Source organism: Notechis scutatus, chromosome 4 (genome assembly GCF_049901735.1).
Source record: "Notechis scutatus isolate UNSWTSFEM ecotype Mainland chromosome 4, rNotScu1.2, whole genome shotgun sequence".
NCBI classification, from domain to species: Eukaryota; Metazoa; Chordata; class Lepidosauria; order Squamata; family Elapidae; genus Notechis; species Notechis scutatus.
In genome coordinates this window covers 1,840,864-1,863,262 of record NC_142012.1, presented here as the reverse complement: position 1 = coordinate 1,863,262, position 22,399 = coordinate 1,840,864, and the positions used below count along the sequence as shown (strand labels likewise).

Here is a 22,399-nt window from a genome sequence, read left to right as displayed (position 1 = left end):
TCTACTCTATTCTACTCTACTCTACTCTACTCTACTCCACTCCACTCCACTCCACTCCACTCCATTCCATTCTTCTAATCGATTTGATTGCCATGGTGGCACAGTACTTAGAATGCAGTATTGCAGGCTGATTCTGCTCATTGCCAGGAGTTCGATCCTGGCTCAAGGTTTGACTCAGCCTTCCATCCTTCTAAGGTCGGTAAAATGAGGACCTAGATTGTTGGGGGGGCAACTCTGCAAACTGCTTAGAGAGGGCTGGAAAGCACTGTGAAGCAGTATATAAGTCCAAGGGCTATTGATTTTTTTCCTTCCTTCCTTCCTTCCTTCCTTCCTTCCTTCCTTCCTTCCTTCCTTCCTTCCTTCCTTCCTTCCTTCCCTTCCTTCCTTCCTTCCTTCCCTCCTCCCTCCTCCTCCCTCCCTCCCTCCATGTCTTCCTTCCTTCCTTTCCCTCCTTCCTTCCTCTCCTTCCCCTCCCTCCCCTGCCTCCTTCCTTCCTTCCCTCCTTCCTTCCCTCCATGTCTCCTTCCTTCCTTCCCTCCTTCCTTCCCTTCCTTCCTTCCTTCCTTCCCTCCATGTCTCCTTCCTTCCTTCCTTCCTTCCTTCCTTCCTTCCTTCCTTCCTTCCTTCCTTCCTTCCTTCCTTCCTTCCTTCCTTCCTTCCTTCCCTCCCTCCCTCCCTCCCTCTCTTAATTCCCTTTCTCATTCTCCTTCCTGGTGGCTCAGTGGTTAGAATGCCATATTGCAGGCTCATTCTGCCCACTGCCAGGAGTCCGTTCCTTCCTTCCTCCAAAGTTACTTCGGCCTTCTGTCCTTCCAGGAGATAAAGGGATTGTTGGGGGCAAGAGCCTGCCTCTTAAACCACTTCCTCCAGGGCTCCTTCCTTCCTTCCCTCCTTCCTTAAAGCCTGAGTGCCATTCCTATTCCCTACTGTTGTCCTTAATGACTTCCTTCCTTCGCCTCCCTCCTTCCTTCCTGCCTGCTCCCATTGGGTGCCATCCAAATCGCCTTCAGCCAGCCAGATTGATGCCTTTTTTGTTCTTGGAGAGAAAGGATGTTTACTCTCTGGCAGGGAAGCAGCCTGAAGGACGAAACGCACAACAAGCTTCACTTTGTAAAAGGAGGAGCTGCGCGGCAAGAAAGCATCAGCAGTCCTCGACTTACGGCTTCTATTGAAACACTCCCCCAAAAAAAATTTCCATTATTAAATGAGGCAGTTGTTAAGGGAGTTTTCCTCCCATTTTATGACCTTTTTGGCAGTTCTTAAACGAGTTTTTGCAGTTGTCCAGTTAGTAATAGGGTTGTTAAGTGAATCTGGCTTCCCCATTTGACTAGGGATGAGTGCCGTCGTTAAGTTCGAACGATCACTGAATGAATGCTGGCAAGTCAAGGACTATCTAGAGCCAGATATGTAAATGGAAGTTGTTTTTTTTTTATCCCTCTGAAATTTGGCCCTTCCCTCCCTGTTTGCGATTCTGGGTTCCATCCAAAAGGAATTTCAGCTGTCAAGATTGATGCATTTTTGCCCTTGATGTAGAAAGTTTCAAATCTCTAGAAGAAGAAACAAACAGGCTTTAATTCCACGAGCCAACATAAAGCCCCCCCCCTCAAAAGATGGTGAGAGAAGAGGTCAAACACTTGCATTTATGAACAGAAATAGAACAGAAATAGAATAGAATAGAATAGAATAGAATAGAATAGAATAGAAATACAGAACAGAATAGAATAGAAATACAGAATAGAATAGAATAGAATAGAATAGAATAGAATAGAATAGAATAGAATAGAATAGAAATACAGAACAGAATAGAATAGAAATACAGAATAGAATAGAATAGAATAGAATAGAATAGAATAGAATAGAATAGAATAGAATAGAATAGAATATAAATACAGAACAGAATAGAATAGAAATACAGAATAGAATAGAATAGAATAGAATAGAATAGAATAGAATAGAATATAAATACAGAACAGAATAGAATAGAGATACAGAATAGAATAGAATAGAATAGAATAGAATTAGAATAGAATAGAAATACAGAATAGAATAGAATAGAATAGAATAGAATAGAATAGAATAGAATATAAATACAGAACAGAATAGAATAGAAATACAGAATAGAATAGAATAGAATAGAATAGAATAGAATAGAATAGAATAGAATAGAAATACAGAACAGAATAGAATAGAAATACAGAATGAATAGAATAGAATAGTAGATAAATAGATGATTATAGAATAGAAATAAGAATAGAATAGAATAGAAATACAGAATAGAATAGAATAGAATAGAATAGAATAGAATAGAATAGAATAGAATAGAATAGAATAGCTTTATTGGCCAAGTGTGATTGGACACACGAGGAATTTGTCTTGGTGCAAATGCTCTCAGTGTACACAAAAGAAAAGAGACATTCATCAAGAGTCAAGAATCATCAGGCACAACACTTAATAATAGACATAGGGTACAAATAAGCAATCAAATCATACTAGGAAACAGTCAATATAAATTGTTAGGATACAAGCAACAAGGTTACAGTCATACAGTCACAAGTGGGAGGGGATGTGGTGATAAGGAGTGATGAGAAGATTAATATAATAGTAGTGAAGACTTTGTAAATAGTTGGACAGTGTTGAGGGAATTGTTTGTTTAGCAGAGTGATGGCTTTCAGGGGAAAAACTGTTCTTGTGTCTAGTTGTTCTGGTGTGCAGGGCTCTATAGCGTCGTTTTGAGGGAAGGAGTTGAAACAGTTTACGTTGTGAGGGGTCTAAATATTTTCACAGCCCTCTTTTTGACTCCTGCAGTATATACAGGTTCTCAATGGGAGGCAAATTATGGAGGTGGAAAGAGCAAGGATAACCTGCTCCAAAGGTTTTGCACCGAAAGGGTTGTTTTTTTAAAAAACAACTATAACAACCTGCTTCTTATCAGACTCTCAAGTCAAGCAACTCGGGGTTCAATACAACAACGGTGAGTAAAACATTAAATAAATTGCATCAGCCTATCCTTCTGGCAGTAGCAGCTGCTGGTAACGGATTCCTAAGCAGGAAGGAGGAGTAAGACATCAAAAGAGAGAGAGAGAGAGAGGGAGGGAGAGAGAGAGAGAGAAGAGAAGAGAAGAAGAGAAGAGAAGAGAAGAGAAGAGAAAGAAGAGAGAGAGAGAGAGAGAGAGAGAGAAAAGAGTATGGCAATTTGATATAACTTATTTATATCCCAGCGTTATCATTTTTAGACATAATTCAAGGCAGGAAACACTTGCCATACTCCTTCCTCCTCCTATTTTTCCAGGAGAGTGACTGGCTCAAAGTCACCCAACTCGGTTTCATATCTGAGGTGGGGCTAGAACTCCCGGTCTCCTGGCGACTGGCCCAAAGTCAGCTAGCCCATTTTTCATGTCTAATAAAGCACACTAGAACTCCCCATCTCCTAGTTTCTAACCTGATCACTCAACCATTAGATCAAAGTGCCCCGAAGTGTCTCCTCCTCGATACGTGAAGGCTCGGCCTTGACCAAGGTCTTGTACAGGAATGGGGAAAGATTGGGCAGTGTTCCACCAACCTCGCCCTGCCCAACCGAAAGCAATCCCTTCCGATTTGATTTCAGTTGAGGAGGAACTAATTGGTTTCGGTTTGAGAAAAAAGATGCGTGCCCCCTAAGACAGGTCCACCATCTTGCCTATACAATCGATCGCTTAATATGCCTCTTTTTGGAGAGGTTCTGCTAACAGACCTGAAATATCTACACAAGTGTCTATTTTTAAAATTATACAAACTGGCTGAAAGAAAAAAGTTGTCTGAATAAAATTTAGGCAACGGCCACTAGATGTCAGCAGAGGCCCAGTTTTCGACTCTCCCCATTTTCTCTAAAGAAAACCCTCCACCATATTAAAAAAGCTAGAACGAAAAGCTTCTTGGAATCCGGAACGAACACACCTGGGAGCCCACAGCAAGCCCAAAAAACCGAAATGGAAAGAAGCCACAACATGGCAGGGAATGGAGATCTGAGCACAGCTCACACACTGAACTCGAAAAGGGGCGCAGAGTATTTGGGGAAAAAAAACCCCACCCACTTTGTATGGGTAGCCTTTCACTTACCAAAACGTGAGCCAAAATTTCCATTGCAAAAAGCAAGACAGTGAAGTGAACTTTGCCCCATTTTGTGACCTTTCCTGCCACACTTGTTAAGTGAGTTAACAAGGTGGATGAAATGAATCTTGCTTCCCCCGTTGGCTTTGCTAATCAGAGGGGATTGCATGACTCTGCAAGCAAAGCAATGGGCCATAAATAGGAGCCGGTGGCCAAGCGCCTGAATTTTGATCGTGTAACCACAGTCGCTAAGAGTGAAAAACAGTCGTAAGTCACTTTTTTTCCAGTGCCGTTGTAACTTCGAAGGGTCACTAAAATGAATGGTTTCTAAGTCAAGGACTGTCATTTTGCTTTTTTGTGTTACGCTTTTAAATCGGCTTGTTCGAATGTTACACTTTTACATTAGTTTGCTGGAGCTAACAGTAAAGCTTAAAATCCCTTTATTTGCTGGAATGTTCACTGGATCCAAAAGAACCAACGGCCTGATCACTGCCCGTGCCCCTTGGCAGAATAAGCCATGACCATCATCTTCTTCTTCTTTTAATGACCCCATAATCCCTTGTTGGGGGGGGGGGGAGTCTGGGCAACTGAACGGAGCTAGCAGAGTGTTTTAATGGCCGGATGCCTTTCCTGTTGCTAGTTCGGAGTTTTGTTCAGCAGATCTACTCTCAGTGTGTCCAGAGAAATACCGGCCTCTACCCAGGATCGAACTCTCATAGCCTCCTGATTGTGAGGCGAGAGTTTCACCTCTAGGCCACCACCGCACCACTCCAACAAGCATTCTCAAATGCATCTGGACAACAAACAGACGAGCGACTGGCTCTCTGTGCTCCCAGAACGGAGTCCATCTTGGAAGCCATTTTGGAACGAGGAACCATCTATCTCTCTGCAGATTTTCCTCCTTGTCCGTCCACGGAACCACTCGGCTGATCGATGTTTTTTTTATTTTATTTTTAAAAAATGACCCTCAGGAAAAAGACTCTGGACACTTTACCTCGTCAAGTAAGCTCTCCAAAGAATTGGGATCCACTTTACTGTAGGCCTTCCAGAGATCCAGACTGACGTCCATCAGCTGCGAACAGAAAGATCAAGTCAGAGGCAGCCTAGAGGCATGGAAGGCGGGGGAGGAGGCAGGAGGCAGCCTAGGCCAGGGAGGGCGAACCTTTTTGTTGTGGTGCGCTGAAAGTGAGCGTGCGCCGGCACCGACAATGCAACGCCCGCTGCCCCCCCTCCATGCACGTGCGTGCAATACCCCTGCCCCACCCTCTTTCCTGCACTGCGCATACGTGCGCCTCCCAGTTGATTTTGGGCCCGTTTGAGGCCGTTTCTGCCCTCCCAGAGTCTCAAGGGAAGCCTCTGCGGCCTTTGGAGGCTGAAAAAGCGGGCCTTCCTGAAATACTGGAAGTGCCGAAACAGGCCCGTTTTTCAGCCTCCAAAGGCCGCAGAGGCTTCCCAGGAGGGTGAAAACAGACTCAAATGTGCCTAAAATTGGCCGAGAGGCACGCATATGCGCAGTGCAGGTCAATTTGGCTAGGGCTCACGTGCCATACAAATGGTTCTGCGTGCCGCCTGTGGCACAAGTGCCATAGTTCCGCCATCACGGGTCTAGGCCACAGTGGTGGGATTCAACTTTTTTTAACCACTGGTTATGTGCGCGGGTCTTGGTGGGCGTGCTTTGCGCGCGCGCACCTAGGGCTTGCTACTGACTTTCTCTTGCAATCGTGCCCTCGCCCTACGTCTTCAACCGCTGACACGCGGCAATTGGCTGTGCCGCGTGAAGCAGCTGAGCTTCAAAACCAGGAAATAAAGATCAGGACAGAGCCAGGGCAGGCAGGCAGGGCCCAGCAGCGGATTGTAGGAGCGAACCAGTTCCCTCACAGATGATCCTCGGAGCTACCGTTTCGGCTGAACCGGGCCGAACCGGTAGGATACCACCACTGTTAGGCAGGGCTGGCAAACGGGATTGGAAAGGTTCGTAAAATGGGCAAAACTCACATAACAAAGGCATCACTTAGCAACATAATTGTTGGGCTCAATTGGGGTCGCAAGTCAAGGACTAGCTGTATAAGTCTAAGGCAGGGATCTGCAACCTTAAACACTCAGAGCCATTTGGACCCAGTTTTCCACAGGAAAAAAAAAACCAACAACAGCGGGAGCCACAAAACCTGGTTGGGCGTGGCCAACTTGATGTCACTCACTCCCACTTAGTCACATGACCCCCAACCCCATTAACCTGCTTTCCAGCTCCATTCTCCTGGGCAGGGCAACCAAAGGAGTCCCAGCCAATCAGCTGGGACTCAGAAGGGGGACATCAATGGGGGTGGGGCCAGAAGATAGATGGGGGCGGGGCCAGTCAGAGGTGGGATTGGCCAGTTCCCCCAACTACTCATAATTTCCACTACCGGTGGTTTTCCAGAACCGGTGAGAACCTGCCGAATACCACCTCTGCAGACAGCCCTCCCGTCATGAGAGCCACCCAAGGAGAAGGGCAGGGGGCTACCTCAGGAACCTGCTTCCATGGACCCTTTGTGGGGATGAGTGTTGTGAAGCCCTCATGAACGCCAACAAAGCTACCGCACAGTTGGCATCTTGCATTTTGTTTCTTTCCCCAACGCACACCCCGAGGACACCCATGAGATGAAAGCTTTCAAAATGCAAAAGGGTGATTCTTGGGGTGCTGGAAAGTGGGGTGCCTGATTCTTGTTCTGACCAAGGCTTCCTGAGACAGTAACAATCACACGCTGTTTCCAAACCCCACTTTTTAAAAAAAAATTTAAACGGCTGAGAATTATCTGCATTCACAGCCCCGTAATGAGTCCCAAAGAGTTTGTGAATAGTCCAACGGAAATCTGCCACAGTCCTTCGGGATAAGGCTGATAAGCACCCACCTTTATCTCCCTTGAAATGCTGCCAAAGACTAAATGTCCAATTAGTTATATGAGGCCAAACGGAGCACAAACTCAACATGGAGCCTCAGAGTTTAAACCGACCAGAACGAACAAAGTTGCTTCCTGCAAAGGCTCCTGTCCCTTTGCTCCTCCTTTATGTCTTATGGGAGGACCAATCACCTCCAAGCCTTATTCCCAAGTCGCCCCTTTTGTCTTAATTGTTCTTGCCTTCTGGCAGCTCTGCGCAAGCGCGCACTGGGAACAGGCTCCCCTTGTTCCTCTGCCTCGCTGATGTCAGATTCTGGAGGCTCCAGAGTCGGTACATAACTCCCAGATGGCCCTGGCCCCATCTCTTTTTTTTTTGCAATATTTTTATTTTATTTTTATTTCAACAAACATATCATTGTGTGAACAGTGTGGTTTCGGAGTGTCTTACATTTTGGTACAAATATGACAATATTCTTTATATTTAATACACGTTGGCAATCTTTTAAAATTCGATATTAATCCATACATTTTGTTAAATTATCAATCGTGATTATTCAATGTTACAGCCTGTTAACTCTTTTTTTTTTTTTAAAACAAGTTTTATTAAAAGTTTCAACAACAAACAAATCATTACATATTGAATCTTTCCCTGTTTTTCTACAATAATTTCCCCAATATTCTCATAAAACACAAACAAACACAAACAAACATAAAAATCTTTTAGTAAAGTACCTTGGCCCCAGTTACCTCTCTTTGCATGGGCTAAAATAATAACACATATCACTCTTCACATTTCTATCTTATTTAATCCATCTTAATTAAATCATTAAATTGTATCTTTTGCCCATTCATTTATCCCTCTATCTCTTCTTATAATAAGAGAAAAAATTTCTCCTGAAATCACTAATCAGAGTATGATGCCTTTCTATCCTCCCCTAAGTTAGTAAAATTAACATTCAACATAACAAATACCCAATTTGGTTCTGCTTGGTACATTCTATCCACCAAAAATGTTTAAATACATTGTATCCTCCTTTCCTTCGATATTTTATTACATTTTAAAAATCAATCATTAATAAAAACTTCAACATTTTAATTTCTTATTAAATCTTAAAGCATTCTAATTTACTATTTCAAATATAAATGTTACAATACCATCTTCTGTACCTTAGCAGAATCTTTCTTACAGAAAATTATATTTCATCCTTTATCTCTAAAAAAAATCCCTCTTCTCCCATCCAATTTTAAAGCTTTGAGGCTTTTCTCCGCCTTTCCCCTTTCTTTCTTCCCCCACCAAATCTTCCTACCCCCCTTCTTCTTCTAACCTCTGCCTTGCTAGGATCCCTTCTCTGTTGCATTCCCTTTTTCTCTTGTTTGTTATCATTATATTTACTTTGCATCATATTTTTCTCTTTCTCAAATGTTTTTTTAGATCTTAAGTCCTTCATTTTCCTTGCTCTCTTCCTTCCTTCTTCCTTAGATAAGTTTTGGAATTCAATGAAGATGGCGTCTTCGTCTCTTCCTTGTTGTTCTTCTTCCATTTCCATCTGTTCCATTGTCTGTTGGTAATTGACCAGCGCCATTTCTAGAAATAGAAAAGCTTTTTCCATGCCATCTTTGCAGATTGCTTTTGTTTGCTCATATTCATCCCTCAGGTCTTCAAAAGGAAAGCCATTATAAATAAGTCTTTTCTTTTCTTTATTCCTCTTTCTTCTTACACCAACCAAATATTCCGAGAGAAAGGCAAAACAATCCCAAAATCCACAATCCTCAATAAATCCAAGCAAGCCAAAATTCCCCCTTCCTCTTCCAGGGGTGGTATCAAACAAATAAAAAAAAAGAATCCAAGTCTATATTTTAAAGCCTTATTAAGATTGTATTTCTGTCCTCAAGTCTTCAAGGCATCTCCTCCAACAAGATCCAAATTTATATATTTTCTTTATCCTCTCCTTCCGGCTTAATTCCGTCGGGAGGAGAGTAAACTTTCCCTTCAGCACCTCAAAACAGCCGCTTTTTTTCTCTTGTGGAAGAAATCATCAGAAAACCATCTTTTCCAGGAATTAAATTAAATAAATCTCAAAGCCCTGGGTCGGCCAAGAAGAACTTTTACTTTCAATAACTTTCTCTTCTTCCTCCTGCGCATACTTGCCCGGCTGTCAACTTCTTTGTGGCGGCCATTACGGACCGCCGCTGCACGCCCTGGTAACAGGGGGTTCTGCCGGCCAGGAGGGGGTCTGCAACACCCCAAACCCTTCCTCCGGATCCCCCCTTACCTTCAGCTACCCCTGCAGGGCAGCCTTGCTCCGCACCCGTCCGGGTCGAAGCCCCAAAACGGCTAGCGCGGCAGGGATCGCGCAAGCCGCAATCCTACCGCTCGCGAAGCCGACAAACCGGAAACCCCTGCCCTGGCCCCATCTCTGTGTCGGATGCAGATCCCTCGTCCGAGTCCTGCCCAGACTCCAGGACTGGCCCATGTTCCTCCCCACTGTCCGACTCTGCTGCCAGCTCCGCAGGCCGCCAGCGGACCACAATTCTCACCCCGTCCCTCTCACACGCCCAGGTCAGCTGGTTTAGTGGCTACAGCCAGGATTAGAGCCAAGGCCCCGGCTCCTAGAAAAACCTTCTAGACCAGAGGAAAAACAGGCCAAAGGAAGACAGAGAGCCTTGGACAAAGAATTTGACGAGGCTCTGAAGGGCTCCAAGATGGCTGACAATAGTGCAACGGCACACCAGATTCCTCATGAAGCCATGCAGCAGGACCAGTTGGCAGATACTAGGCAGTAGTTGATAGCCTGGTCACCAAGTGGCTCAGTTAATCAAGAGTCCTGGAAGCCCCTGGGTGGGAAAGGGTGGTCGTAACCGAGACGTCCCTTCGGTTCTTACCTCGTATTTCATGGTGAAGAAGCCATCCCCGCCGATGCCTTCCAGCGCAAAAGCTTGCACGATGGGCCATTTTTCCACCACAAACATGTCGAAGATCTGCAAGTGACCTGCAAGACACCAAATACAGAGTTTTTTTTTGGGGGGGGGGCATTTTTGCAACTGTTTCCTCCACTTACAACCATTCGTTGAGGGACAGACCGAAGTTGAAATGGATCGGATGGATCTTGACCGACTAGAACCGTGATGGCGAACCTATAACATGTGTGCCACAGGTAGCACGCAGAGCCACTTGTGTGGGCCTGCGAGCCGCAGCCAAACTTACCTGCAATGCACATGTGTGCGCCTCCCAGCTTATTTTCGGCCGGTTTGAGGATGTTTTCTCCCTCCCGAAGGCTCGAGGGAAGCCTCTGCAGCCTCGGGAGGCCGAAAAACGGGCCCGTTTTGACACTCCCGGTATTTCCAGAAGTCCCGTTTGTCTCCCCTCGTCCTTCTTTTCATCAAACTAGACATGCCCAGTTCCTGCCCCCATTCTTGATATGTTTTATCCTCCAGTCCCTTAATCCAGGGGTCTCCAACCTTGGCCCCTTTAAGACTTGGGGAGTTCAACTCCCAGAGTTCCTCAGCCAACTTTGGGGGTTGAAGTCCCCAAGTCTTAAAGGGGCCAAGGTTGGAGACCCCTACCCTAATCATCTGTGTTGCTCTTCTCTGTAGAGGTAGTCTTCGACTTACAACCGTTCCTTTAATGACCATTCACTGGAAAAAGTGACTTGTGACCAATTTCCCCCACTGACAACTGTTGTAGCGTCCCCAGGGTCATATGATCAAAATTCAGACGCTTGGCAACCAGTTCATACTTATGACGGTCGCAGAGTCCCGCGATCCTTTTTGGCCACGTTCCAACGAGCGAAGTCAAGGGGGAATCCAGGTTTCACCATGTGACCAACCTAACAAATGCAATGTTTCACTTAACAACGGCAGCAAGGGAAGTCGTAACATGGATGGAGCAAAACTCCCTTAAGAAACGCTTATTAGCAGCGTACATTTTGGACTCCATTTCAGTCGTAACTCAAGGATTGCTGTACACTTCCTAGAGCTAACTCGAGAAACCTACAGAGTTCTGCTTTCTTGTTTAATTCAATTTAATTTGAGGGTCCCACCCCTGAGGGAGATACACCTAGTGGGACCCAGAAGAAGGGCCTTCTCCGTGGCGGCTCCCTCTCTCTGGAACATCATCCCCCCAGAGATTAAAATGGCCGCCACTCTAACCCTCTTCCGGAAGGCAATGAAGTCCTGTTTTTTTCAGCGGGCCGGGGGAACCCAGAGAGGGATGGAGCCCATCAGTTGGCTAGTGTGATCTGCTGTCGTCCGGCCGGCGGTGAGGAAAGAGTTGGTTTTTTATTTATTTTTGTTTTGTTTTGTTTTTTGTTTTCCCAAATTTTGTTCTATTGTACTTTACTAATTTATTTGATTCTTTTTTTGTTAGTTCTTATTGTTTTTATTTTTTTGTTTTAAATATGGTTTTACATTGTGCAGGCCGCCTCGAGTTGCCCTGGGCGAATAGGCGGCAATTATCAATCAAATAAATAAATAAATAAAATTAAAAAGAATAAATAAATGATGACTCAGAGGCTTGCATGTTTCTTGCATCAGCTGGCTTTGGCTCATCTCAGCAACCCGTTCTCTGCCCCCCTTTCCACAGTCCCTGCCGACAATCCTGGCATCACGTCATTAAGAGGAAGCCAGGAGCCCTTTCTGTTCTAAAAAAAGAAAGCCACATTATCATCCCCCTCCTAATAAAAGAATCTGTTATTTCCTCGCATAAAAGGGGATCTCAATGCTCTCGTGCAAAGCACAAGGGATCCATTGTCTTTCAATTTTACAGGGTGTGATTAACACAAATTGAGGCAGGAGCTCAAATTACTCACATCGGAGGCAACCGCGCGCGCGGATGGATTTCCCTTGAAGGCCCCACGAAAATGAGCAACACCAAAATCCAGATGGGGGACAAAAGCTATGCAGGCAAGTGCTCGAATTGCAAGGACAGTAAAGGCCCAACATTTATGCGGCCAACCAAGCGAGACAGTTGTTGAGTGAGTTTTGCTCCATTTTGTGACCGTCCTTGCCACCGTTGTTAAGTGAAACACTGCTGTCGTTAAGTGATTCTGGCTTCCCTCTGGACTTTGCTTTTCAAAAATTCGCAAATTGGGGGGCGGCGGGGGAATCGCAAGAGCCCGGGACGCTGCAACCGTCGTAAATGGGACTCGGTGGCCCAAGCGCCTGAATTTTGATTGCGTTGAATATATGGGGATGCTGTAGCGGTCGTTAAATGTGAAAAAGGGTTGTAAGTCGTTTTTTTTCCAATGCTGCTGTAACCAGGGGTGTGGTTCAATTTTTTTAAACAACCCGGTTGTCATGTGACTGGGTGGTCATGTGACTGGGTGGGTCAAAAGAGAGAAACTCACTTTAATAATTATCTTGGAGCAGGGGGTTGGACTAGGTGACCTCCGAGGTCCCTTCCAGCCCTGGATTGCTGTGCTGTTTCAAAGCATCCCCTGAAGCTGCATCTAGTGCCAGGGCTTGTGATCCTTCCTTCCTTTCCTTTTTCTCTCCCTCCCTCCCTCTATCCATCCATCCATCGATCCAGCCGTATCTTATTCACTTTTTCTTCCCTTCCCCCTTTCTCCCTTCTCTTTCTTTCTCTCTCCCTTCCCTCCCTCCCCCTCTCTCTCTTTCTTTTCTTTCTTTTTCTATCTCCCTTCCCTTTCTTTCTCCCATCCCTCCCTCCCTCCCTCCCTCCCTCCCTCCCTCCCTCCCTCTTCTCTCTCTCTCTCTCTTTCTTTCTTTCTTTCTTTCTTTCTTTCTTTCTTTCTTTCTTCTTTCTTTCTTTTTCTTTCTCTTTCTTTCTCTTTCTTTCTTTCTTTCTTTCTTTCTTTCTTTCTTTCTCTCTCCCTTCCCTCCCTCCCTCTTTCTTTTCTTTCTTTTTCTTTCTCCCTTCCCTTTCTTTTCCCCATCCCTCTCTCCCTCTCTCCCTTTCTTTCTTTCTCTTTCTTTCTTTCTTTTTATTTTGATTTCTTTCTCTTTCTTTCTTTCTCTTTTTTCTTTCTTTCTTTTTCTTTCTCTTTCTCTCTTTTTCTTTCTTTCTTTCTCTTTTTTCTCTTTCTTTTTCTTTCTTTCTCTTTCTTTCTTTTTCTTTCTTTCTTTCTCTCCCCCTTTCTTTCTTTCTTTCTTTCTTTCTTTCTTTCTTTTTTCTTATTTTCTTTCTCTTTCTTTCTCTTTCTCTTTCTTTCTCTCTCTCTCTCTCTCTCTTTCTTTTTCTTTCTCTCTCTTTCCTTCCTTTCTTTCCACCCACCCATGCCTCATTTTGGGCCTAGCAAACCTCCCTGCACTTACCCGGGAGCCAAGATCAGGGGCGTGGGGACTCCTGGGAGAGGAGGGGGCGAGGCCAGCTGGTCTTTAGAACTACTAGTGCGGTGAACCGGAGGTAAAATTAACAACCGGTTCACTCAACTTGGCCACTTTAAGACTTGTGGACTTCAACTCCCAGAATTCTCCAGCCAGCTCTGCTGGGAGCTGAAAATCCACAAGGCTTCAAGTCGCCAAGTTTGGGGGAACGGACCCTGCTCTGAAAGGTCATTAAGTGAACCGTTGTAAATGGAGGATTACCCCAGAGTCTGGTTTAAAAGGATTGGGTTTTTCCTCTAACCCAGGGGTCCCCAAACTTGGCCACTTTAAGACTTGTGGACTTCAACTCCCAGAATTCCTCAGCCAGCATAGCTGGCTGAGAGAATTCTGGGAGTTGAAGTCCACAAGTCTTAAAGTGGCCAAGTTTGGAGATCTCTGCTCTAACCTACCTTGAGAGCTGAAGGGGATGCCAATCCGGCTGCAATCGCGAACCATATCCACGAAGCTGGAAATTTTAAATTCTTCGGCTGACTCTTCATCTTCATACTAATATAAAACGAGAAGAAGGGAAAGAATCTTTTGAAAAACGAAGAACATGCCAGCGGTTCCAGGCTGAGTTTCCCAAGGCACGGTGGCTTTTCCGTGCCCTCAAAAAGTCCATTTCAGCTTCCAGCGGCTAAAAAAGGCTGCAGTTTAGGATCGTCTGTTCCTGCAAAATAGAAATTCTAGTACAGGCAAGCCCTTGACTGGACAAACCACAACTGAGCAAACAAAATGTATGCTGCTCAGCGCGACAGTTGTTAAGTGAGCTTTGCCCCATTTCATGGCCCTTCTAGTAAAGTTGTTAAGTGAATCACGGTCGTCACGGTTGAATTAGTAACACGGTTGAATTAGTAACACGGTCGTCAAGCAAATCTGGCTTGTTAAGAGGTTGCAAGTCAGTTGCCAAGGATCCGAATTTCGAGAACGTGACCAAGGGGGATGCTGCAAAGGTCGTAAGTGTGAAAAACGGTCGTAAGTTCCTTTTTTCAGTGCCGTTGTAACTTTGAACGGTCACTGAATGAACTGCTGTAAGTTGAGGACTACCTGTAATCCAGGGAAATGCCTGTAACTAATTTCCAGCATTATTACTTGGCAGGACTTGCTTTTCATGAGTCAAACTGGGGCCCATCAACCATTTGAGCTAAAGAGCCAAAGAATCCTGTGTCAAAAACTTTAGACGACAACACTGGGCCCAACTCCTTCCACTGGCTGCTATTTTTATTTTCCTTTTCTTTCTTAATTTGTATCCTGCCATTATTATTTCTACAAACCATTCAAGGTGGTGAACAGATCCAATATACTATCTTCCTCCTCCTATTATCCCCATAACAACAACCCTGTGAGGTGAGCTTGGGCTGAGAGGGTGAGACTGGCCCAAAGTCAGCCAGCCGGCTTTCATGCCTATGGCAGAACTAGAACTCCCAGTCTCCTGGAGATTGGCCCAAAGTCAGCCAGCTGGCTTTCATGCCTATGGCAGAACTAGAACTCCCAGTCTCCTGGGGATTGGCCCAAAGTCACCCAACTGGCTTTCATGCCTATAGCAGAACTAGAACTCCCAGTCTCCTGGGGATTGGCCCAAAGTCACCCAGCTGGCTATCATGCCTATAGCAGAACTAGAACTCCCAGTCTCCTGGGGATTGGCCCAAAGTCACCCAGCTGGCTTTCATACCTATAGCAGAACTAGATCTCCCAGTCTCCTAGTGATTGGCCCAAAGTCAGCCAGCCGGCTTTCATGCCTATGGCAGAACTAGAAGTCCCAGTCTCCTGGGGATTGGCCCAAAGTCACCCAGCTGGCTATCATGCCTATAGCAGAACTAGAACTCCCAGTCTCCTGGGGATTGGCTCAAAGTCACCCAGCTGGCTTTCATGCCTATGGCAGAACTAGAACTCCCAGTCTCCTGGGGATTGGCCCAAAGTCACCCAGCTGGCTTTCATGCCTATGGCAGAACTAGAACTCCCAGTCTCCTGGGGATTGGCCCAAAGTCACCCAGTTGGCTATCATGCCTATAGCAGAACTAGAACTCCCAGTCTCCTGGGGATTGGCCCAAAGTCACCCAGCTGGCTTTCATGCCTATGGCAGAACTAGAACTCCCAGTCTCCTGGGGATTGGCCCAAAGTCAGCCAGCTGGCTTTCATGCCTATGGCAGAACTAGAACTCCCAGTCTCCTGGGGATTGGCCCAAAGTCACCCAACTGGCTTTCATGCCTATAGCAGAACTAGAACTCCCAGTCTCCTGGGGATTGGCCCAAAGTCACCCAGCTGGCTATCATGCCTATAGCAGAACTAGAACTCCCAGTCTCCTGGTGATTGGCCCAAAGTCACCCAGCTGGCTTTCATGTCTAAGGCGGGACTAGAACTCCCAGTCTCCTGGGGATTGGCCTCAAAGTCACCCAGCTGGCTTTCATGCCTATAGCAGAACTAGAACTCCCAGTCTCCTAGTGATTGGCCCAAAGTCACCCAGCTGGCTTTCATGTCTAAGGCGGGACTAGAACTCCCAGTCTCCTGGGGATTGGCTCAAAGTCACCCAGCTGGCTTTCATGCCTATAGCAGAACTAGAACTCCCAGTCTCCTGGGATTGGCCCAAAGTCACCCAGCTGGCTTTCATACCTATAGCAGAACTAGAACTCCCAGTCTCCTGGGGATTGGCCCAAAGTCACCCAGCTGGCTTTCATACCTATGGCAGAACTAGAACTCCCAGTCTCCTAATGATTGGCCCAAAGTCACCTGGCTGGCTTTCAACTAGAACTCAGTGCCTCCTGGTTTCTAGGCTAACACCTTAACTACTACATCAAACCTCTCTTACTTTCTTTCTTTCTTTCTTTCTACTGGGTAGAATACGGCAAGCAAGACATTTTCTGTTGCCCAAAGTAAAAAAAAAAAATAGTTTTGCAAGCACTCAAAAGCCGGCCCAGGTCGAATTACGGAAAGGACGCCTTCGTTCCGGCCGCTCTCCGATCGCGCCGTCTCCCTGCTTCCAAACCCTCAAATTCCTGCCAGAGACACAGCCTGGTTGCCCCCTTTGAATCCTCAAATTTCGGAGCAGAGCTGAACCCCGAGTTTTTCCTTTTCCAAAGAAAACCAACCCCCCAAAAAACAAAGGCACCTGAAATCCAGCTTCTGCCTGTTTCCCAAAGCCCAAACGCTGGATGGTGAACAGTGCCGAGCTCGATTGGCAATAAAATAAAATGGAAAGGAAAAGGATTTTACGGAATTTGTTGAGAGGGCGGCCATAACTGAGCAGTGCTTTTGGCTCTCTGCCGAAGAGGCGATGCGTGATTTTCAAAGGCCCGTTGGAGGGTTTTCTAGAAGCCCTCTCCAATTTAAAAGCCATGCCTATTGTACTCCGGGCGCCTCTCTTTCACGGAGGCCAAAAAAAACCCATCGACAAATTCAGTTGACGGCGTTCTTCGCATTTTATTATCCAAAGCGGCTCCCGTTCGGGGCTGGTGGCCCGAAGGCGGGAAAGGAACGCAGCACAAAAAGAACAGCAGAAACCAAAATTTGACGTTTTCAAAGCCCGGTTGGGGACGCCAACTCCAAAATGTCTCCAAAATGAAAGACTCCAATGGCACGGAGGTGGCCAGCTGGAGAGGACTTGGAAAGCCGCAATTTGGCTGGATGGATATAGGACACCGTGAAATTATAGAAGACTAACTCGATAACTCGTCCTTCGCTACGAAACGATGGGGTCGGGCTTCGTTTTGGGGAGGGAAATAAAGGGGGAATTCCGCCTCTGCCCACCAGCATCCATCGGTATTCGTCTGGCTAGCATCCTGTTCACTGTGTGAGAGAGTGGAGGGCTGTTTGGAAACTGAAACAGTATTTGCTGTGCGAGCAAGAAGGAGACGGCAAGGAGCCTGGGCGTGGCTTAGCTCAACTGTTCTGTACTAAAGCTGCTGGGTGCTGCTGTGAAACTGAGACCGAAACTCCTGTGCTTGTGTTTTGCATTTGGAAGAGATTTCCTTTCAGGTGGGGAGGGAGAGTAGAACTCCTCAGCATCAGATAATAATAATAATAATAATAATAATAATAATAATAATAATAATAATAATAATATAGGAAATACTAATGCTCTGATGGTCATTTGGAAGAATCCTTTCTTAGTGAGCACCTGGAAGCCAAGAGGAACCTACGGGCCCAATTTCAAGTTGGTAGGCTTTACGGTTCCAGAGGGCGTCCAGAGCGCAGGGGAGGCCATTTTGGCCCTCCCAGAAGCCCGAGGGAAGCCTCCGAATTCTGGGGAAGGCGAAAAAACGCCCCTTCTGGAAGTTCCGGTAGGCCACGCCCACCATGGCCACGCCCACCCAGCAATTGGGCAGCGAACCGGTCGCTACATCCCTGAGCCTAACCAAAATGAATGTAATACAGGTAAGTCCTTGGCTTACAACCATTCATTTAGTGACCATCCGAACTTACGACGGCACTGAAAAACAAGCGGCTTAGGACCCTTTTCCACACTTAATGACCATTGGTGGTCACATGATCAACATTCAGATGCTCAGCCACTGGCTCGTATTTGATGACAGTTGCAGTGTCCCCGGGTTATTCAAACCCCCTTTTGCAACCTTCTGCCAACCAAAGGGAAATGGGGGAGCCAGATTCACTTAACAACCGGGTTACTAACTTTAAAAAAACTGCAATGATTCACTTCACGAATGTGGCAAGAAGTAGCACTTGGCAATAACACTTATGTGCCGCTTCACAGTGCTTTTACAGTCCTCTCTGAGTGGTTTGCAGGGTCAGTCTCTTGCTCCTTCCTTCCTTGCCTTCCTTGCCTTCCTTCCTTCCTTCCTTCCTTCCTTGCCTTCCTTCCTTCCTTCCTTCCTTGCCTTCCTTCCTTCCTTCCTTCCTTGCCTTCCTTCCTTCCTTCCTTCCTTCCTTCCTTCCTTCCTTCCTTCCTTCCTTGCCTTCCTTCCTGCCTTCCTTCCTGCCTTCCTTCCTTCCTTTCCTTCCTTCCTTCCTTCCTTCCTTCCTTCCTTCCTTCCTTCCTTCCTTCCTTCCTTCCTTCCTTCCTTCCTGCCTTCCTTCCTTCCTTCCTTCCTTCCTTCCTTCCTTCCTTCCTTCCCTTCCTTCCTTCCTTTCTTCCTTCCTTCCTTGCCTTCCTTCCTGCCTTCCTTGCCTTCCTTCCTTCCTTTCTTGCCTTCCTTCCTTCCTTCCTTCCTTCCTTCCTTCCTTCCTTCCTTCCTTCCTTCCTTCCTTGCCTGCCTGCCTGCCTTCCTTCCTTCCTTCCTTCCTTCCTTCCTTCCTTCCTTCCTTCCTTCCTTCCTTCCTCCTCCCTCCCTCCTCCCTCCCTCCCTCCCTTCCTTCTCACTTAGACTTATATATCGCTTCATAGTGCTTCCCAGCCCTCTCTAAGCGGTTTACACAGTCAGCTTCTGCCCCCCCAATCTGGGTCCTCATTTACCGACCTCGGAAGGACGCGCCAACCTTGAGCCAGTCAGGAAGGAGATTGAGAAAGAGAAATAAGAGAGGGAGGGAAGGAGGGAGGAAGGGGGAGGGAGGGAGGGAGGGAGGGAGGGAGGGAGGGAAGGAAGGAAGGAAGGAAGGAAGGAAGGAAGGAAGGAAGGAAGAAGAAGGAAGGAAGGAAGGAAGGAATAGCAATAGCATTTACATGCCACTTCCCAGGGCTTCCCATCCCTCTCTAAGTGGTTTACAGAGTCAGCCTCTTGCCCTCAACAATCTGGGTCCTCGTTTGACCCACCTCGGAAGGACGGAAGGCTGAGCTAACGTTGAGCCTGGTCAGAGTCGAACTGCCAAATTGCAGGCAGCCAGCAGTCAGCAGAAGGAGCCTGCAGTACCGCACTCTCACCACTGCACCAACAGATGGGGCAATACACACTTCACAAACATCTCTCTTAGCGACAGAACCTCTGTAGTCGTAACTCAAGGCAGTACCTGTAGCGTTCAGTTAAAGATTCTGGGCAACACTGCAAAAGATGGTGGGTGATGTTAAGAGACGTGGACTTCAACGCCCAGAGAATTCCCCCACCAGACCGCTGAAAAATCCTGCGCAGGAAGTCCAAACTTTCTCACTCCGCAACCCCCCACCCCCGGTTCTTCCTCAGTTTGTGGCTCCCTAGCTCACCTCCGTCTCCGTCAGGCAGTGGAAATGCAGGTTTCTCCAAAACGCCACGTTGGGGAGGAGGTAATTGTAGTTGACCGGGTTGCAGTACAGGTGGACGCTGTCTGGCTTCACCAGCAGGATCACATCTGCAAAAAAAAAAGCAAGCGGTCGTAAGAAGAGGACTCGTTAGGAGTGGGGGAAGGGGCCGAGCCTCATCGGTGACCAGGAAGGGAGGGTCATTCCAGCCTTTTGGGGTGGGGGCAGCTCCCTCTTACCGTCCAGGACTTCTTCGGGGAATCCCGCCCTCTCAAACTCATGGTTGCTCTGGCTGTACAGGTCGAAGAGGAGATAGTTGGCGAGCTCCCGGCATCCTTCATTGTACCGACTATCAATTCCTGCAAACAAACCAAAAACCCCAGGATATTTAGAGAATAAGGTATTGGGGGATGTTATTTGTTGTTTGGGTTCAGGTGGGGCTGACTGCTCAGGAAGTCCCGAGAGAAGAAAATATTGGCAGCGTCTTGCAGACATTTCGCGACCCAACTGGGTAACATGATCAGTGCTGCAAGAGAGTGGGGCTTGCAGGGAGGAGGGAGAGAAGGAGGACTGTGGGGTCCTCGGTGCTCTCTGAGCTTGGTGGTTTTCTTGCAGACGTTTCACCACCCATCTCGATAACATCATCAGTGCTAGAAGGGAGGGGGGTTTGCAGAGAGGAAGGAGGAGGAGGAGGACTGTGGGGTCCTTAATGCTCTCTGAGCTTGGTTGCTTTCTTGCAGACGTTTCGTGACCCAACTGCGTCACATTATCAGTGTTAGAAAGCAGGAAACAGCTTAATCAAGAGTTGCAAACAGCCTAATGAAGGAACCACTAGAACCACCCATCAACACTGATAGTGAAAGCCACTTGAATATAGAGAGAGAGTAGACGCTGCTCCCTTGTAGCACTGATGTTGTTACCTAGTTGGGTCATGAAACGTCTGCAAGAAAACTATGAAGCTCAGAGAGCACCAAGGACCCCACAGTCCTTCCTCCTCCTCCTCCTCCTCTTCCCTGCACACCTACTGCTTTCTAGCACCGATGATGTTACCTAGTTGGGTCATGAAACGCCTGCAAGAAAACTACGAAGCTCAGAGAGCACCATTGCTTTTAAGTTAATTATTTTTTTTCAATGCTGTTGAACTTTTTAAAATGTGTGGATTTCAACTCCCAGAATTCCCCAGCCAGGATGGGAAAAGACCCTTCATGTTGTCTACGTTTCTAACATAAATCTGCAGTGCCCTTACACGTTCTAGATAATTTTTCTGGAGCTATACACCCTTTGGAAGAAATTCTCTTTTAAAATTTTAATATGTCGACTTCATCCGACCGTATGCTTTCCGACTGCTCCAACAAGAGGAGTCCAAATTTCTTAGCAACAGAGGGTATGCTTCAGTGATGGGATTCAACATTTTTTTACTACCGGTTCTGTGGGTGTGGCTTGGTGGGCGTGGCAGGGGAAGGTTCCTTCCCCTCCCCACTAACCTGCTTTCCAGCTCCATTCTCCTCTGCAGGGCAACCAAAGGAGACCCAGCCCATCAGCTGGGACTCATTGGGAGGCAGAGAAGAGATGGGGTTGGCGGGGCCAGTCAGAGGCGGGATTGGCCGGTTCTCCAACCAGTTCCGTAGAATCGGTCCGAACCGGCTGCATATACCACCTCTGATAGAAATATATTAGCCAGTCTAGATATGACACAGTGATCTTAACCGCTCTGGATATGATGCAACTCAGCAATTTAAAAGATGGTTTCGGGATAGCCCTCGTTTAGGAAAACACGCCACTAACATCGATCGGAGCAGCCGGACATTTTTCCCCCCATTAAGAGTGAATTAATTGCGGGTGCGGTTTTGCAAGGAGTTTACACCTTAGAAAGGCAGCCGGTGCCAGCAGGATGTGTTTCAACCCCTCCCATGATGCCAGAGTGTTAATTTGCTTCTGTTGAGTTCGGAGTGACTTCCACCCAAAAGTTGCATCACTGAGACACGGAATATTTCGATGCAACAGGATCCCACCAAACAGCCAAACTGGAGACGTCGAGCCAACTGTTTGCAATAAGGGCCGGGTTTCTGTTCGACCGTCAAATGGGGCACCTTGGAAAAAGGGTGCGGTTTGCATCTCCATGGTATTGAAGTGCATAAGGCTGTTGTCCAGAGGAACTACCCGCTCTCCGTCTGGATCAGTTACTGTTCCTTCATCTGGAGGAGGTTGTCAGTAGAGCAAAACTGCATTCAGTTTTGGTTCACCGTGATGTAAAAACAGATGCTGAGACTCTTTCAAAGAAGAGCAGGAAAGAGGATGAGGGAACTAGAAGCAAAAACATACGAAGAACGGTGGCAGGAATTGGGCATGTCTAGTTTGATGAAGAGAAGGACTAGGGGTGACATGATAGCAGTCTTCCAAGATTTGAGGGGCTGCCCCAAAGAAGAGGGAGTCAAGCTGTTCTCCAAAGCATCTGAGGGCAGGACAAGAAGCAACGGATGGAAACTCATCCAGGAGAGAAGCAACTTAGAAATAAAGAGACATTTCCTGACAGGGAGAACAAATCAGTGGAACAACTTGCCTCCAGAAGCTGTGAATGCTCCAACACTGGAAGTTTTTAAAAAGATGTTGAATAATCATTTGTCTGCACACCAGAACAACTAGATACAAGGACAGTTTTTTCCTGAATGCCATCACTCTGCTAAACAAATAATTCCCCCAACACTGTTCAACTATTACGAAGTCTGCATATTACTATTAATCTCCTCATCACTCCTTATCGCCCATCCCCTCCCACTTGTGACTGTATGACTGTAACTTTGTCGCTTGTATCCTTACGATTTATATCGACTGTTTCCTGGTATGATTTGATGGCTTATTGTACCCTGTGACTATTATTAAGTATTGTACCTGATGATTCTTGACTCTTGACAAATGTATCTTTTCTTTTATGTCCACTGAGAGGACTTGCACCAAAGACAAATTCCTTGTGTGTCCAATCACACTTGGCCAATAAAGAATTCAATGCTAT

General features: G+C 46.5%; 1 protein-coding gene across 1 annotated transcript in view; it reads right to left on the bottom strand.

Moving 5' to 3' along the window:
- The window catches only part of DNAAF9 (dynein axonemal assembly factor 9), a 119,128-nt gene that overhangs the window by 76,703 nt on the left and 20,026 nt on the right, over positions 1-22,399 (bottom strand). Inside the window, exons 3-7 of the mRNA XM_087962569.1 lie at positions 19,629-19,748; positions 19,375-19,499; positions 13,697-13,793; positions 9,846-9,952; positions 5,060-5,158 (exon numbers count right to left, since the gene is read on the bottom strand). Of these exons, the coding sequence (XP_087818695.1) occupies positions 5,060-5,158; positions 9,846-9,952; positions 13,697-13,793; positions 19,375-19,499; positions 19,629-19,748 (548 nt within the window). The remainder of the gene's footprint in view (positions 1-5,059; positions 5,159-9,845; positions 9,953-13,696; positions 13,794-19,374; positions 19,500-19,628; positions 19,749-22,399) is intronic.